The sequence below is a fragment of the Perognathus longimembris genome, unplaced genomic scaffold (assembly GCF_023159225.1).
Source record: "Perognathus longimembris pacificus isolate PPM17 unplaced genomic scaffold, ASM2315922v1 HiC_scaffold_5347, whole genome shotgun sequence".
NCBI classification, from domain to species: Eukaryota; Metazoa; Chordata; class Mammalia; order Rodentia; family Heteromyidae; genus Perognathus; species Perognathus longimembris.
Genome location: NW_025960764.1, coordinates 22,383 through 39,520, shown reverse-complemented (window position 1 = coordinate 39,520; position 17,138 = coordinate 22,383). Strand labels below are relative to the sequence as shown.

At 65.3% G+C, this 17,138-nt stretch overlaps 1 protein-coding gene across 1 annotated transcript in view; it reads left to right on the top strand.

The window, feature by feature from the left end:
- Positions 1-615: 615 nt before the first annotated feature.
- Positions 616-17,138, top strand: part of LOC125345160 (coiled-coil domain-containing protein 33-like) — a gene marked incomplete at its 5' end in the record, with an annotated part of 30,527 nt that continues 14,004 nt past the window's right edge. The window contains 12 exon segments of the mRNA XM_048337386.1: positions 616-650; positions 653-727; positions 2,728-2,823; positions 2,825-2,845; positions 3,591-3,648; positions 3,651-3,681; positions 4,514-4,640; positions 6,928-7,054; positions 8,222-8,355; positions 8,438-8,482; positions 8,484-8,510; positions 12,390-12,575. Of these exon segments, the coding sequence (XP_048193343.1) occupies positions 616-650; positions 653-727; positions 2,728-2,823; positions 2,825-2,845; positions 3,591-3,648; positions 3,651-3,681; positions 4,514-4,640; positions 6,928-7,054; positions 8,222-8,355; positions 8,438-8,482; positions 8,484-8,510; positions 12,390-12,575 (962 nt within the window).

The following is a 17,138-nucleotide window of genomic DNA, read 5'->3' as shown; positions in this document are numbered from 1 at the left end:
CAGCTCCCCGCCACCTGCAGCCGCTCCTTGCTAGAGTGGGGACCACTGGGCTCTAATGGCAACAAATGCTTGCTCTGCGTGGAAGTGGGGGTGGGGTCAACACAGCGCAGCTGGGGAGTGGACGGGAGAGGCCGGCCTCCGCCCCTTCCCCGTTCCTGGAGGAGGGCGGGGTGGAGAAGGGCTGAGGGGGACGTGAATGACAGGTATGGAGCCGGGTGGGAGGAAGGACGTTTCAGCACCGTGGACAGCTGCCAGGCCCCGAGGCCTCCCCGCTGCTGCTGCCGGTGACTGGAATGCGTTGCACAGACTCGGATGGGTCCTTTGGAGGGGCGGGAAGAAGGAGTTTTGGGGTGTGCACGCCCACAGGTCTTGGGGCTCGAACTCAGGGTCCAGGCGCTGTCCCTGAGCTTTTTCTGATCAAAGCTGGTATTCTGCCACTTGACGCGCAGCTCTACTTGGGCTTTTTCTTTTCTTTTTTTGCTGGCTAATTGGAGATAGGTTTTAGGGGCTTTTCTGCCCAGGATTGACGTTGCACTGTGCCTCTCAGAGCTCATCCTCCTGCGTCGCTGGGATGACAGGCGGAGCATGCCCGGTCTCCCCTTTTTCTGCCTGTAGATCTGGTCGTCAAGGTGGTGGACAACCAGAAGAAAGGAGGAGCTGGGTGTCCTACGAGATCCCCATCAAGTACCTGCGCATCTTCCACCCCTACCACTTTGAGCTGGTGAAGGTGAGTCAGCCCGCGGGCCCTGGGCCCTGGGGGTGAGGCGTGCCGACCCCAGGGGAAACAGGAAAATCTCCTGACAGCAGAGCTGAGGCGGCGTCCAGCCAGGCCTGCAGCAGGCGGGGTCTTTCCACGCTGCGTCCTCGTGCAGCTGGACAGAGGACGGCCTAGGGGACCCAGAGGGCGTGGCAGGCAAAGGCACTGTGGGAACGCGCCTGCAAGGCACTGTGGGAATGTAACTGCAGGCACTGTGAGCACACCTGCAAGGCACTGTGGGAATGTAACTGCAGGGCACTGTGGGAACATGCCTGCCAGGTACTGTGGGAACACACCTACAAGGCACTGTGGAATGCACCTGCTAGGCACTGTGGGAATGGACCTACAGGGCACTGTGGGAATGCACCTGCTAGGCACTGTGGGAATGGACCTACAGGGCACTGTGGGAATGTACCTGCAAGGCATTCTGGGAACACACCTGCAGGGCACTGTGGGAATGTACCTGCAAGGCACTGTGGGAACATACCTGCAAGCACTGTGGGAATGTGCCTGCAAGGCATTCTGGAACACACCTGCAAGGCACTGTGGGAATGTACCTACAAGGCACTGTGGAACATACCTGCAAGGCATTCTGGGAACACACCTGAAAGGCACTGTGGGAATGTACCTGCAAGGCACTGTAAGAATGTACCTGCAGGGCACGTGGGAATGTACCTGCAAGCATTCTGGGAACACACCTGCAAGGCACTGTGGGAATGTGCCTGCAAGGCACTGTGGGAATGTACCTGCAAGGCATTATGGGAACACACCTGCAAGGCACTGTGGGAACGTACCTGCAAGGTACTGTGAGAATGTAACTGCAAGGCATTGTGGGAAAGTGCCTGCAAGGTCTCATGGAGATGTACCTGCAAGGTACTGTGGGAATGTAACTGCAAGGCACTGTGGGAAAGTGCCTGCAAGGTCTCATGGAGATGTACCTACAAGGCACTGTGGGAACGTACCTGCTAGGCACTGTGGGAAGGTGCCTGCAAAGCATTGTGGGAACATACCTGCAAGACATTGTGGGGACATGCCTACAAGGCATTGTGGGGACACGCCTACAAGGCATTGTGGGAACACACCCTTCCCAGAATGCAGCTGGCCACTGGCCTGATGTGCAAACGCTCCCTGTCCCCTGCCGGGGCCAGTGGCTAAACACGAGGACCATCTGCCGTTGCTTGCTCGGGTTTTAACTAAGCACCTTCTACGTGCTAGGCGTTGGGCCACAGATGAGCAGAGTCATCATTGTCCCCACGCCCCGCTGTGCGTCCTCCAGACCCCGAGAGTGGCTGGGAGGAGGACGCACGGGGCCAGGCCCGGTCTTGGTGGCTCGCGCCCGTCATCCCAGCTCCTCGGGAGGCTGAGACCTGAGGATCGCAGTTCAAAGCCAGCCCCGGGCGGGGGAGTCCATGAGACTCTTATTCTATATGCAGTGAACAGCAAAAAAGCCCAAAGTGGAGCTGTGGCTCAAGTGGCAGAGCGCTGGACTTGAACACATAAGCTCGGGACAGTGCCCAGGCCTGAACTTAAGCCCCAGTCCTGGCATGCACACACACAACACACACACACACACACACACCCCAAGGGGGTGAGACCGTCTGGGTTCCTCGGGCCCGCCACACAGCACACAGAACTCCACTTAACCTGGGGTCCCCCAAGGGAAGCCCCATCCCGAGGCTCTGGAGGCTCAGGAGGGACCCCCTGGACACGCGGCCATGGCTCCGGAGACATGACCCGGAGAGCGGCGGGCAGGGCCCTTCGGAGGGTGATGAAATATTCAGATGGAAAAGCAAAGATTTATTCTATTGATCTCAGAAGGGCTCAAGGGGACCATGAGCCTTAATGAGCGGCGGGCCGGCCCCCCCGCGGAGCAATGCCGCGCGATCGGCCGTGGAGGGCTGGATTTATGGCCCGACGGCCCCTGGACTCTGTCTTTCCTGCGCGTCTTCTTTCCTGGGCCCGGCCTCCAGCCCTCTCAGTCTGGGAAGAGCAACGGAGACGCTGACAGGACGCGCCTCTACGCCACCGTGGTGCGGAAGAGCAGCTTTCTTCCTCGCTACATCGGCCTCTGACCACACGGCCCTGGAGGTAGCCGCCGGGTGGGTGGGCAGGTGATCTGGGGAGGGGCCTAACTCTGAAACCAGACCCCAGACCCCCCCCTACCCTCAGACACCTCCGTCTGTGTGAGCAACGGGGAGAAGGATCAAGGGTGGAAAACCCAGCGGGGTGCTGTGGCTCACGCTGTAATCCGGCTCCTCTGAAGGCTGAGGTCTGGGGGTGGAGCTTCAAATGTAGCCCAGGCGGGAGAGCTTGGAAGACGCTTGCATCCGGTTAACCAGCCGGAAGTAAAAGGCTGCAGCGGGTTGGGGGGGCTGCCTGTGGTTCAGGTGGTAGAACATCAGCCTCGGGCCCAAAAGAAAGGTAAGGCGACGGCCCACGAGCCCTGAGTTCAAGCCCCACAACTGACCAGAAGGAAAAAGAAGTACGTTAGAAGTAGCAGTGCTGAGGAGAGGCAGCGGTGGCTGGCTTTCGTGGCAAAGACCAAGGCTGCCTGGAGCCGAAGCGCGGCCTTGATGCCGCCAGGAGTCCTGGGGAACGGGAATCTAGAGCGGGATCAGCACATGCAAAGGCCCTGAGGCCTGGGAGGCTAAGAGAGAAGGAGGGAGGTGGGGATTGTGAGGCTGGGGCGAGGCTGGGTGTGGCCTTGGGAGAGGCGGCGGCCATGGGGGGGGGGGCAGGGAGGACTGGACACATGAGTGGGGGGGCAGGAGGACCGGACACATGAGTGGGGGGGCAGGGAGGACCGGACACGTGAGATGGTTTCTTTTCCTAGGTCTTTCTCCAGGGCGTCAATGAGCCTCTCGCCAACAACCCTGGCCCGCTGGTGGCGGTCGCCGCGTGGTGCCCAACTACAATGAGTTCAAGTGAGTGGCAGCGCGGTTCCGGGAGCTCTGGAACCTTCCCTCACGGGCTCCACTGCATGGGGGGGGCCCTAGCGGAGCGGACCCCCCAAAAGATGCAGCAGGGATCCCCCCTCCCGACGGAGAGCAGAGGGGGAGGCCCACCTGCCCCCAGCCAGGCGCACTGGGGTGAGGACCAGGGAGCCCGCCCCCCCCCCGCGCGCCCCCCCCACTCCCCCCCCACAGCCCCCACGAGCCTGCACACACACACACACACACACACACGTGTGCACACCGGGGCAGCTGAGCAGACACGCACACAGAGACACAACACAAAACACACCTGTGGCCGTGCAAACACACGCACGTGCGCACGAGACACGCACATCCACGCACAGACACACGCACGTGTGCACAAGACATGCACATTCACAGACACACGCACACGTGCACAGCATGCACAGACACACACAGACACACGCACACATGCACAGCATGCACACACAGACACACACATGTGTGCACAAGACACGCACATCCACACACAGACACAGCCGCACGTGCACGGCATGCACACCCATGCGCAGGCACGGGACACATCCAGACACACACTCGCACATTTGCACACCGTGCACACACACGCAGACACACCCCGACATGCACAGGAATCCATCCGTGAACACCCCGCCGTAGTCACACGTGTGCCCAACACACACAACGTCTCCCCGGCCGCCAGGAGCCCCGAGAAGCCGGGGGCCGGGACGGCGGCCGGCGCCCAGCCCCCTCCCCCTCCCCCTTCCCCCCTCCCCCCACCCCCCGCAGGCGGGAGCGCCACGCGCGTCTCCTCCCCCTCCAGGACCAGCCAGGCGAGCCGCGACGGCACCTCCGCCTCCACGGGGGTCCCCGTCACCTCCCTCTCCTTCCCCATCTCCTCCGTGATGGCCTTCGACGTGCCTCGGGCCAGCCAGCACGGGTGCCCCCAGGTACGACTGCCCCCTCCCCCCCCCCCGCCAGCCCCTCGGTGGGCCCCTCCCCTCGAGCCTTGCCTGCTCCTGGGGTGCTCCTGTGAAGAGGGGGCCCCCCCCACACACACACGGAAAGACCAAGCGCCAACACCCTTGAGATCCTACGCCCTCGAGTCACAGCCGGGCCCTGCGGCCCACGCCTGCCATCCCGGCTGCTCGGGGGGCCGAGGATCCAAGTTCAAAGCCAGCCTGGGCCGGAGAGTCTGGGAAACTCTGATCTCTGGTGAATGCCCCCCCCCCACCCCGCCACACACAAAAGCTGGAGTGGAGCTGTGGTTCAAGCGGGTAGAGCGCCAGCCTTGAATGGCGGCGGCAGGGGGGGGTGGGCTGGAGAGGGTGTCCAGATCCTGAGGTGCAGAGACACAGCAGGGTGAGTCCCCCCCACACCCCGGGGAGGGCCCCCACTTCCCTGGGCGCTTGTCCTGCGCAAGGGTCCATCTCGGAAGTCCCTCTTGCGGTCTGCCCGCGAGGTGCACATCTGACGGGGAGAAACTAGGACGCGCCACCCCCGTGGAGCCCCAGCCTCTCCCTGCAGGGCGGAGATCCTCCAGGAAAGCTCCGGAGGCCGCCGGGACCGGAGCTCCAAACCCAAACCAATCCCGGCCTTGATTTCCCAGGGTCCTCTCCGTGTCTCTGCATTTGCCCAGGAATTATAAACCAATCAGCGGCTCTCCCGAGGGAGGGGAGGGGGCGGCCTGCGTTAATGAGGGAGCCCCTCCCCCTCCCCCTCCCTTCTCCAGCTCCCCCCCCATGCCGCCCCCATTGGGACACACCAGGACCCTTGATGCAGGTCACGGGCACGCTTGCACCTGGGCAGGGGCGGGGCGGGGGGGGCGGGGGGGGCGGGGGGCGGTGGGGGGGAGCAGGCTGGCCCAGGACCAGCAGGAAAGGCAGACACTGAAATGGAGGAGCCCCTCTCTCCCCAGCACTGGATCAGGGACCCCCCACCCCCCCGCGGGACGGGGGCTGGATAAAGGTCATGCAACGAGACGAGGCAGGCCTGAGGCCCAGGGGTCCTAACTCATGGGGGTCCCCACCAGGCCCACCCCAGGACAGCCTGGCCCGTCCCAGCGGGGCCCAGAGGAGAGGCGGGGAGGGGGGGCCGTGCCTCAGTGAAGATGGCAGCTGAAGGGGGATCCTGCTCTCTAATCCCCACAGCCCGCCATGTTCCCTCCCGTCGCATCTGCAGCCCCCGCCCCACCCCAGGCCGCCACTTCAGCCCTCTGGAACCTTCCACCGGGTGCCTGGCGGCAGGCTGCAGGCTATCTAGCCTGATGTCCTCCAGGGGTGCGCTCCCACACCCCGGGGCAGCCCCCCCTCCTCCATTCTAGGGGTGAGGGGCTCTCTCCTGGGGGGGGGGCGTCTGCTCTGGGCAGCCCCTCGGGGAAGCCCCTGGCCCTGGCCCGGCACGGTCCCCCCCCCCCCCCCGCCTCGCTGCTCTGTGGACTCTATTAAAGCTCTGGGAGCGGCGGGTGAACATCCACTGCAGGAACTCCATCCTCTAGGATGGAGGGTAGACATGGTGAGGGACCGGCGTGGGCCTCCCGAGGTCTCCCCCCCTCCCCCCACCCCGGGTCTGGGATAGCCGCCCTCAGGTGCCAGGGGAAGGAGGTAGCTCTGGAAGGGAAGTGGTTTGGGGCGCCCTGCCCAGCTCCACAGAAGCTGGCACTTCTAGAAGGAGTGACACACACACACACACGCACACACACACGCACACGCACCGTCCGTGCCCTGCACGTAGCACGCCCAGCTCCCCGGGGACAGGGCTGACGCCGCCGGGGCCCTGGGCAGCCCAGGAGGACCGGGGTGTACACATGAGTGTGTCAGGCTTCGGTCTCCACCCCCCCCGACTGTCCCCCTCGCCGCCCCCCCCCTCGCCGTCCCTCCCCCCCCACACCCCGGAGGCGGCAGGACCGACGGTCAGACTCGATGGGGCAGCGATGGCTCCCATCGCCCCCCTCAATGTGTGTGTGTGTGTGTGTGTGTTGTGCGTGTGTGCACGCGCATGTCTTGGGACTTGAACTCGGGGCCGAGGCGCCGTCCCGTAGCTTACTCGGCTCGCTGCTGGTTCCTGGGCGACGCGCGTCTCCCCGACTGCCCTGCCCGCCCTGGCCTCCACCTCCGTCCTCGACTCAGCCTGTGGCCGGGGGACAGGCGGGCGCGGCCGGGGCGGGCCTGCCATCGCGGGGCCCTGCCGTCGTGTGGACTCGGGGCCTGCTCACCGGCGCCCCCCCTTCTCCCGCAGCTGTCCGGCCGGGGGGCCCCGGCGCAGCCCGTGTGGAACCAGTCCTTCCTCTTCCCCGGCCGCGACGGGGCCACCAGCTTCTCGGAGGACGCGGCGCTGGTGCTCGAGTACCACAGCTCCGCCTCCCGTGCGTGGGGCGCGGGGCGGGGGGGGCGGGGGCGGGGCTCCCGGGGTGGGGGGGCGGCGGGCGGAGGCGGCAAGGGGGACCGCGGGCGGCCTGTCCACGGGGGCCCTCGTGCACCCCGGCCTCACCAGGCTCCGTATACCCCTAGGGGAGGGAGGGGCGGAGCCCTCCTAGCTCCCAGGGTGCACTGCAGCAAGGGGGGGGGCTCACAGCTCCCAGGGTGCACTGTGCTAAAGGGAGGGATCTTCACAGCTCCCAGGATGCACTGCGGTACAGGGGGGGGGGAGGTGGGACCATCACAGCTCCCAGGGTGCACTGCAGCAGGGGGTGGGCCTCACAGCTCCCAGGGTGCACTGCAGTGGGGGGTGGTCCTCACAGTTCCCAGGGTGCACTGCAGGGGTGGGCCTCACGGTTCCCAGGGTGCACCGCAGCGGGGGGCGGGCCTCACAGTTCCCAGGGTGCACTGCAGGGGGGGGCTCACAGTTCCCAGGGTGCACTGCAGGGGCGGGCCTCACGGTTCCCAGGATGCACTGCAGGGTGTGGTGGTCCTCACAGTTCCCAGGGTGCACTGCAGGGGTGGGCCTCACAGTTCCAGGGTGCACTGCAGCGGGAGGTGGACCTCAGAGTTCCCAGGGTGCACCGCAGCGGGGGGGGTGGGCCTCAGAGTTCCCAGGGTGCAACCGCAGCGGGGGGGGTGGGCCTCAGAGTTCCCAGGGTGCACTGCAGCGGGGGGGTGGGCCTCAGAGTTCCAGGGTGCACCGCAGCGGGGGGTGGGCCTCACGGTTCCAGGGTGCACCGCAGCGGGGGGTGGGCCTCAGAGTTCCAGGGTGCACCGCAGCGGGGGGTGGCCTCAGAGTTCCAGGGTGCACCACAGCGGGGGGCGGGCCTCGCGGTTCCCAGGGTGCACCGCAGCGGGGGGCGGGCCTCGCGGTTTCCCAGGGTGCACTGCAGCACCTTGGAGATAGAGGAGTCTCTCAGCTTCCCCTGCCCGGGCTGGCTTTGAACCTCGGTCCTCCGATCTCGGCCTCCGAGGGGCTGGGACATCTAACCAGGGCTGGCTTTGAGTTCCCAAAGCCCCGAAGACGGGCGGGGGGTGGGGGGGCAGGGCTAAGGAGCAGGGGGGCGGGGGCGGGGTGCCACCCCCGGTTCGCTCTCCCCCACCCCCCCCAGTGAAGGGCAGCGCGCCCACGGGCCCTCGCCCGACCCTGGGCGTCTCGGTGCTGCCGCTGAAGAGCCGCCTGTACCGCAAGATGCTGACCGGGAGAGGCCCGAGCGGGCTGCACGTGGAGCGGCTCCCGGTCACCGTGAGTCCCTCCCCAGCCTCCCTCCCTCTCCACCTTGGTGGGGGTGGGGGTGGGGAGCCCTGACAACCCCTTCCCCTTCCAGGACACCCACCTGAAAACCATCTGCGGCGAAGCCCCCACCGTGGGACTTATCCTTCCAGCTGATCTCCTCCGAGGTAAGGCTTCAGGTCAGGCTTGCTCAAGGTGACCCGAGAACCTTCACCTTCGGACCCTGGGGCAGGGGGCTCCGGGAAGGAGGGGGGAGGCCCCCCCCCCCCGCTGCTTAGGGCGGAAATGTCTGCTCCAGGAAGCAGAGAGAACACCGAGATTAGGGAGAGAGGACGGAGGGCAGAGAATCTTCTAGACTGGGGCCTTCCGTGGTGGTAGGGGGGTGGGGGCCAGGGTTCTGGATTGTCAGCGTGAGGCGGGGCTACCCCATCTCAGCAAAGACAAGCCTGTCACCCCGGCTCCTCAGGAAGAGGAGCGCCGCCAGACAGACAGAGACAGAAAGACCACGGCCGGGACTCTGAGGGTGGCGTGCGCCGCCGCAGGCTTGGTCTCCGTGGGAGGTGCTGGGCTCAGTGCTTCCCGGCTGGAGGGCGGGAAGCTTGGCGCGTGCGCACACGCGCGTGCGTGCTCACGCGGGTGTCCACCGGACGGGCGGCTCGGCCCCTGCCCGGCCGGGGCTTCTGCGCGCGCGTCGGCTGGAGTTGGTGGCGCGGCTCCTCCTGCCTGGGGTTTGAACTCGGGGCCCGGGCGCCGTCCTGAGCTGCGTCACTCGGGGCTGGCTCCGCTTGTGATTTCTCTTTTTTCGTGCTGGTTCGTTGGGAGATGAGAGTCCCCGTGGGAGGACGGGGGCCCCCCAACCCCCCGGGAAAACCAGAAACCCAGGCGCCTTCCTGGGGTTTGCCCCGGAGTGGTGAATTTGAGGCGATGGGGTTAAGAGTCGGGGGGGGGGGGTGACCGCCTTCCATCCGTCCCAAGCCCCCCTGGAGGGTGGGAGAAGCAGCCCCTGAGCCCCCCACTCTGAGGGGACCCCAGATCAGGGCTCCCCACCTTCCTCCTCCCCCTCCAAGGGGGTTCGGGGTTTGGGGTTCTTCCTTGTGGCTGACCTCAGCTGCTGATGAAGCATGCTGTGTCCATCGCGGGCCCTGGACGGGCGCCGGGGGACGGGGACCCCCCCCCCGGCGGAGCCCTCAGCCCACGCTCCGAGCCCTCCGCGCCCCACAGCCGCTCCGCCGCCCCCCTCCTCCCCGGGGGACCCCCAGACGCCCCCGGGCCCTAGAGAGGCCCACCCGGGATGGCCGTCCCAGCAGCCGGGGCACGAAAGCCGGGGAGACGCGGCGCAGAGCCGGGGCCGAGAGCCGGGACTCGGGGGGGGGGGGCAGCGCACCGGCCTTGGGCGGCGCCCAGGCCCCAAGTTCAAGCCCCGCGGCGACAACACACAAACAACCACAGAAACCTTCACCGCCCCGCCCGGGGCCCACAGGTTGCTTCTGGATTCCAGGAAATGGAGGCACGGCCTCGCCCGGCAACGGCACTGGGCCGCTCCTCTGGGGGGGACGGGACGGCCCTGAACCCCCCCACCCCCCCACCCCCCGAGACCGAGACAGAATCCCGCCGTAAACGCGGCGTGCGGACGCTCGGCCCCGCGGCTTGGGCGGCCGGTGGGTGGGGGAAGGGAGGGAGGGCTGGGGGGGGGGGACCGGCCGAGTGATCGGAACCCAGGCAGGCCAGGAGGCCCCGGGACCCGACGAGGCGGAGGCGGAGGCGGATGGCGGAGGCGATGGCGGAGGCGGATGGCGGAGCCGCCGTCCGTCCCGGGCCTCCCGACCTCTCTTTATCAGGGAGAAAATTGTGTCAGGCCTCGGGAATTACTAGCGATGGGAAGCAGATTTGCAGGACTCACTTTGTTAGATGCCTAATGAGTGAGATACGGAGCAGAGCCCGAAGCCGAGGGGGGGGGGGCGGGGGGGCTGGAGGAGGGGGCGGGGGGGGGGGGGGACACAAACGTCTTTGTTAAACAGAATTTGTCAGTTTCCGCTCACGACTCCCGGGAGGGGTCCGGGCCGGCTAATTGAATTAAGAGCCTGGGCTGGAGGCTGGGAGGGCGGGGGGCGGGCGGGGGGCGGCGGGGGGGGGGGGCGGCGGGAGGGCGGGGGTGGGGGCAGGCGGCCGGCCGCTCCTTGCCTCAGCACCAAGGACAGCGGCCTCGGCCAGCCCGCCCTCCCGAGCGTCGAGGCCAGGGCAGGCAGGCTGGCTGGGGGCGGGGGCGGGGGGGGGAGGAGGGGGGCTGTTGCATTTTGCATGATGAGGGGGGCTGCAGCGGGGTAAGGGGGGGCGGGCGAGCAAGTGGGGAGGGGCGGGGGGAGGGGAGGGAGGGAAGCGATGATCTCAAAAGCCACGCGCTTGGAACGCTATTGGCCCCGACCTGTCTCCAAAGAGACCCCGGCTGGGCTGGGCTGGGCTGGGCGGGCGGGGAGGGGGGAGAGGAGGGGGAGGGAGGAGGGGGGGCCGCCACCGCCGCACACAAAGGCACTTGTGGGTTCTGGGCAGGTTCGTGGCTGTGCATGGCGCTGAGCGTTCAAAATCCACCTCCGGCCATGGCCTAATGAAGCGGGGTGGCCTGGGCCACTTGGCAGCCGGCTAGGAAAGCAAGCAGGCTCCTGGTGGGGGGCCCTCCCTCCCCCCTCCCCTCCCCGTCCTCCCCCTCCCCTCCCCCTCCTCCAGGCAGGCCTCCGCCTCCAGAGGCTGCTGGGGTGGGACTCGGTGGCGGTCCGTCTTGGGGATGGGGCGAGGTGACTCGTATCTGGTAAATATCAGAATCTCCCCGAATCAGAATCCGGGGTGGGGCTGGGCTCCGCTCTGCCGCGGCGGTGACCAGGGCCCTGATCGCATTACCTCCGCTTCCTCCCCTAACCGGATTAGACGGCAGTCTATGAAATCCAGGGCAGGGGACTGGCTTTCCGCCTGGCAAATGAGGAGACGTGTCGTGACGTGACCCGAGTTAGCCTCTCGCCCCAGAGCCCCCGGCCACCTGGCCAGGGGGAAGGTGGTCTTTTCCCCATTCCTCCACCCATCCACCTGTCCGTCTGCCTGTTGGTCCATCCATCCATCCATCTGTCCATCCAGTCTTCCATCCATCCTTCCATCCATCTCTTCATCTGCCCATCTACCCTTCAATGCATTTGTCCATTTATCCATCCATTGGTCCATTCATCCATCCATCTGCCTGTCGGTCTGCCTGTCTGTCCATCCATCCTTCCACTTACCCATCTGTCCCTCTCTCCATCCATCTTTCCTCCACTCATCCATCCGTCCGTCAGTCCCTTTGTCAGCCCATGGGTCCCACATCCATCCATCCATTCATCCACTATGCACTTGGTATCAGTCCTTCTGGAGCCAATCAGAGACAGAGTTTAGGCAGAGGTTTGTGGTCCCAGGTCCAGAGCCCCAAGTTCAAGACCAACCAACCACCACAGGAAAAAAAGAAAACATGTTATAGTGACTTCTCCGCAGCAGGAATGCAGACGTATCTCTCTAAACCTAAGGAACTTACGGTTTTATCAGAAGCACAGACAGCCAAACTGCGAGGCTGGGGGCGGGGGGAGGAAGTGGGGGGAATGGTTTGCGGACAACAGTTGTTGGCAAGTGTGGGCGTGGGTGGCCGCGTGTCCTGGGGGAGGGCTAGAATGGAGTCAGGACTTAGAGGCGCAGCAATGAGAATGGAAGTGAGGAACTGAGGGGGAGGGGGAGGGGGAGGAGGAGGAGGAGGAGGAGGAGGAGGAGGAGGAGGAGGAGGAGGGACACAGAAGGAGAAAGGCATCCATCAGAGGTGCAGAGGTGAGAATGGAAGTGAGGGACTGAGGAGGGGGAGGAGGGGAGGGAGGAGGAGGAGGAGGAGGGACACAGAAGGAGAAAGGCGTCGCTGGGGTGATGGGAGCAGCTGTGGGGGGGTGTCCCAGAGCCGGGGACGGGTGGCAAGCAGGCCGCGGAGGGAGGCCCGGAGGCTCGCGGGGAAAGGCCCGGTCTCCAGACTCCGCGTCTTCCCCCAGAGGCCAGAAACCTTCCTGACGCCGACCGTGGCCAAGCACCTGCCCATCTTGGACCCGAAGATCCTGGATGAGAAGCTCGGCTCCATCCGCGAGTCCTGGTCCAAGGCCGCGGCCAACGCCGCCCTCGCGTCGCCGTCCCGGGGGTCGGAGGAGGAGCCCCAGGTGCTGGAGCTGTCCCACGAGGCGGTGAGCAGACACCGGCGGGGGGCGGGGGGCGGGCGGGGGGGGGCAGCCCCGAGGCCACGCACCCGCCGCGGACTCCTCCGCTTCATCATCGCTGGCATGGAGCCCTGTGGCAGCGTGTGTGTGTGTGTGTGTGTGTGTGTGCGCACGCCTGTGTGTGTGTGTGTAGCGTACTGATAGTAGGCTTGAACTTGGGGCCTGGGTGCCGCCCCCCGTCTTCTCCCACTCCAGGCTGGGGTTCTGCCCCTCGAGCCGCGCCCCCACTTTGTAGTCCATCGGTGGTAGAGTCACGGGAGTTGCCCCACCCGGGCTGTGGTTTCCAGCCGTGATTTTTCAGATCTCAGCTTCCTGACTCGCTAGGATTACAGACAGGAACACCGGCACCCAGGTGCCGAGTTTGAGTCCCGGTACCGGCACGCACACACGTGTGCGCACACACACACACACGCACACGCAGATCCCGTCCCGGGAGCTTTCCGGGGTCGACGGCAGCAGCCCGTTGATTCCTCCGCCTTTGCAGCCTGGCCTGTCATCCCAGCTGCTCAGGTCGCTGAGATGTGAGGATCGCGGTTCAAAGCCAGCCTGGGCAGGAAAGTCCATGAGACTCTCATCTCCAAGGAACCACCCAGAAAACTGCAAGTGGAGCTGTGGTTTAGGTGGTACGGCGCCGGCGTTGAGCAAAAGGAGCTCAGGGACAGCGCCCCGGCCCTGAGTTCAAGCCCCATGGCCAACAAAAGCAAACAAACCAAAAAGCCACGGGATAAAGCACCGGGAGGAAGGGCCGCCGGCTTGGGGGGGGGGGGTGGCGAGCCGGGGGGGGGGCGTTCTGGGCCGGCACTGGGCCGGTCAGTCTGGACTTTCTCTTCAGAACGGAAGCAATGTTGGGCGTGGATGCAGCTCAGTGGCAAAGCACTTGACTGCAGGCGGGACACCCTAGGTCCCATCCCCGGTCAATAGCAATAATAATAACAATAATAACAGTAATACCAACGCATGCCAGGCGCCGACGGCTCTCGTCTGTAATCCCTCCCTCCCTCCCTCCCTCCCTCCGCCTTGTTGGGAGATTTGTGGCAGACCAGCGGGGCCAGAAGATGAATAATTGACCAGGGTTGTTTAAAGATTCAGCAGAGTTTTCTGCCTGCCGGCACAGCTGGAATCACTCATTCCTTTCTGTCTCTCTTTGAAAGCTCTTCCCCCTCTTCCCCGACACCCCACACCCCACCTTTTGTTTCTTTTCCTCCCTTGACCCTGAGGGTCCCTAAAAAGGTCCTGCCGGTCCCCCAGACGCGCCTGCGCCTCCGCAGGGCTGCTGGGAGGGGGGGCCGCGTCAACCCCGTGGCTCCCGTGCGCGTGGACAAGGCCTGGGAGTCGGAGGCCGGGCCTCCCCGCTGTGACCCGCACCCCCGAGAATGGACGGCTCCTCATGCCCTCAGGATGAGAGACGGGGGGGCGGGACAGCCGGACAGGGCTGCTCACCCCCGTAATCCGAGCCCCTCAGGAGGCTGAGATCTGAGGACGGTGGTTCAAAGCCAGCCCATGCCCGGGTGGGGGGGGGTGCGGGGAGCAGGGAACAATTCTGAGGTAACAACGTGGCTCCGTCCACGTTGCCGGGGCCCTTGGAGGAGGCCCCTGACCCCTGCTCCCTCCTCCTCCCGCCCCCCTACCCCCCCACCCGCCTCCCAGGAGGCCATTCTCCTCTCCATCCATCACCTGGGACTAAAGAGATTAATAAACCAGACTCATAACTCAGCGGCGGGGTGCGGCAGATATTTACGGCTTCGGTTTCAATTTGCAGAGAGATTAAGTGTTTGTCGATTTATTGTCTCTCTGCGGGGGGCTCGGGGCTGAGCCAGCCGCCCCCCCCCAACAGATCTGCAGCCATGAGCTGGTGGGGAGCCCTGGCTCCCCTGCCTAGGAAGGGGTCTGACCGTTGAAGGGGCCTATCCTCACGCGTGTGTGTGTGCATGTGTGTGTGTGTGGTGTGGTGTGTGTATTAGGGGCCAGTCCTCGGGCTTAAACTCGGGGCCCAGGCGCTGTCCCTCAAGGCTGGTGCTTTACCACTTGATCTGCAGCTCTACCTCTGGCTTTTTGTTGTTGTTGTTGTTTTGCCCGTCCTGGGCCTTGAACTCGGGGCCTGAGCACTGTCCCTGGCTTCCTTTTGCTCAAGGCTAGCACTCTGCCACTTGAGCCACAGCGCCACCTCTGGCCGTTTTCTATATATGTGGTGCTGGGGACTCGAACCCAGGACGTCATGGATAGGAGGCGAGCGCTCTTGCCACTAGCCACGTTCCCAGCCCCTCTCCTTCTGGCTCTCTGCTGGTTCACTGGAGGAAGAATTTCACAGACTTTTCCTGCCGAGGCTGGCTTTGAAACTGTGGCCCTCAGATCTCAGCCTCCAGAGCAGCCAGGAAGGATGACGGGCGTGAGCGCCGGACTCGACCACCCCCCACCCCCCACCCCCGTCTGGAGTTCTCGCTGGACACTCGAGCCCGGTGGTGCGACCGCAGCTCTGTGCCTTGCCCCTCCTCCTCCCCCTCTCCCTTCTGCCCACCCTCTCCCCCCCCCAGCCCCTCTTCTAGTCACCCAGGCTTAAGTTCCGCCCGCCCTGAGACCCTTGTGTGCACTTTGACGTGGCTGTCCGGGCTCCCGAGCGGCTGGGCTGACAGGTGGGAGCCGCCGGGGGCAGGCCGGCCTGGGCACCCGGAGGTCGGGGGGCACTCGGGGTCCGCCCCAGCCGGGCACGGGCTCCGGGTGGGCCTGTGGGCGTCCTCCTGTGTGTGTGCGGGCGGGGGGGGAGTCACAGGCACTGAATCTATTAGGGCGCTCCCCGCCCCCCAGCTCAGATTAAATGCTTTTTAATACAAACCAATTTCCTCCCGACATGCATTAGAAGATCTGGGTCGCAGGCGTGTGCGCGCACACACACGCACACACACACACACACACACACGTGCTAAGCGTCCAATCAAGCCGCTGATAATAGAGAATAGCCGGCTCGTCCCCCCGTTTATCAGATGAAGACGAGCCGCTCCTTGGCGCGGAGGCCGGCCGGGCGGCGGCCGGGGCCGGGGCGGGGTGTCTGGGCCGGCCTGGCTGTGCGAGCTGTGCCTTTCAATCTTCAAGGAGGGGAGGGGGTCCCCTGCCGCCGTCCACAAGGGACTAATTATCCTTCCGCCCTCAGCCAGCTCCTGCTCAAACAGACAAAAGGGGCCCCGGTCTGGACGCTCAGCCTCCGAGCGGGATTCTTTTTCAGATATGCAAATTCACAGGACGGGGGGGGGGGTGGGGTGGGGGGGGGGCGGCTGGATGGCGGCTGAAGGGGTTCTGAGGGCCAGACTTGGCAGAGGGCCTATGGGGGGGGGGGAGGGCGTAGGGGCTCAGGAGCCATCTTGCACTCCTCAGGCAGATTGGGGAGCCCCCTCCCCGTCCTGAGCCCAGCTCTGCTGGGGATGGGGATGAGGATAAAAGTAGACTCCCCCTCCCTCCCGCCCCTTGTGTGTGTGGGGGGGGTGGGGGGTGTCTGTCCTGGGGCTTGAACTTCAGGCCTGGGCACTGTCCCTGAGCTTGTTTTGAGTCACAGCGCCGCTTCTGGCTTTTTCTGAGTCGTTTACTGGAGGTAGGAGCCTCAGACTTTCCTGCCCAGGCTGGCTTTGAACCCCAGTCCTCAGACCTCAGCCTCCTGAGTAGCCAGGATGACGGGCGCCAGCCACCGGCGTTCGCTTCCCCCCTCTTCTTGATGGGGTATCGGCTCCCTTCGGACGCTGGACAGTTGAGGCGGAGACCTCCTGCCCCCTCCGGAGGCCTGGCGCCCAGGACCCCGCCCTGGTGAGGGGTAGCCGGACGGCCCTGGAAAGAGCATCTTCCCGTAGCGCTTCCACCGGCGGCCGGGCCCCCGGCCTTGCCGGACCTCCGGGAGCCTGCGAACCCCGTGCCCTGAGCCCTCCCTGGGACCCAGAACCTTCCTCCCAGACCCAGCCCACCGGTGGCTCGCAGCTCCAGGAGCTCAGCTCACCACGCCCAGCCCCTTATTTTCCCTTCTTTCGTGTGCCGGCATTGGGACTTGAACTCGGGACCTGGGTGTTCTCCCTTGCCTTTTTTCTACTCAAAGTCAGCGCTCTACCATTGGAGTCACACCTCCACTTCAGTTTGTTGTTGTTGTTGGGGGGGGGGGGGGCTGGTTCATTAGAGAGAAGAGTCTCGACAGACTTTTCCTTCCGGTCTGGCTTTGACCAGGACGCCAAACGCGGCACGCGTTCTGTGAACCTAGGGGGTGAGCTGGAACTTGCCAGACATGGAAGTTTCCGGCAACACCGGGGCAGGGAACCGAGCCGGGATCGGGGCTGGTGACCGCGAGGGATGGGCAGAGGGCTGATGACCCCTAGCAGACAATCTAGGTGGGGAGCATGCCAGACCCCAGGGTACTTGGGAAGTACCCCCCAAAAAAACCTAGCGTGCCAGCCAGCCTCCAGAGAGACCCCGAAATTCTCTCTGCCGCTCCCCAGACCCCGGCATCCTCACAGAGGCCTGCCTCCTCCCCATCGGCCCTCCCTCAACCACGTGCCCGAC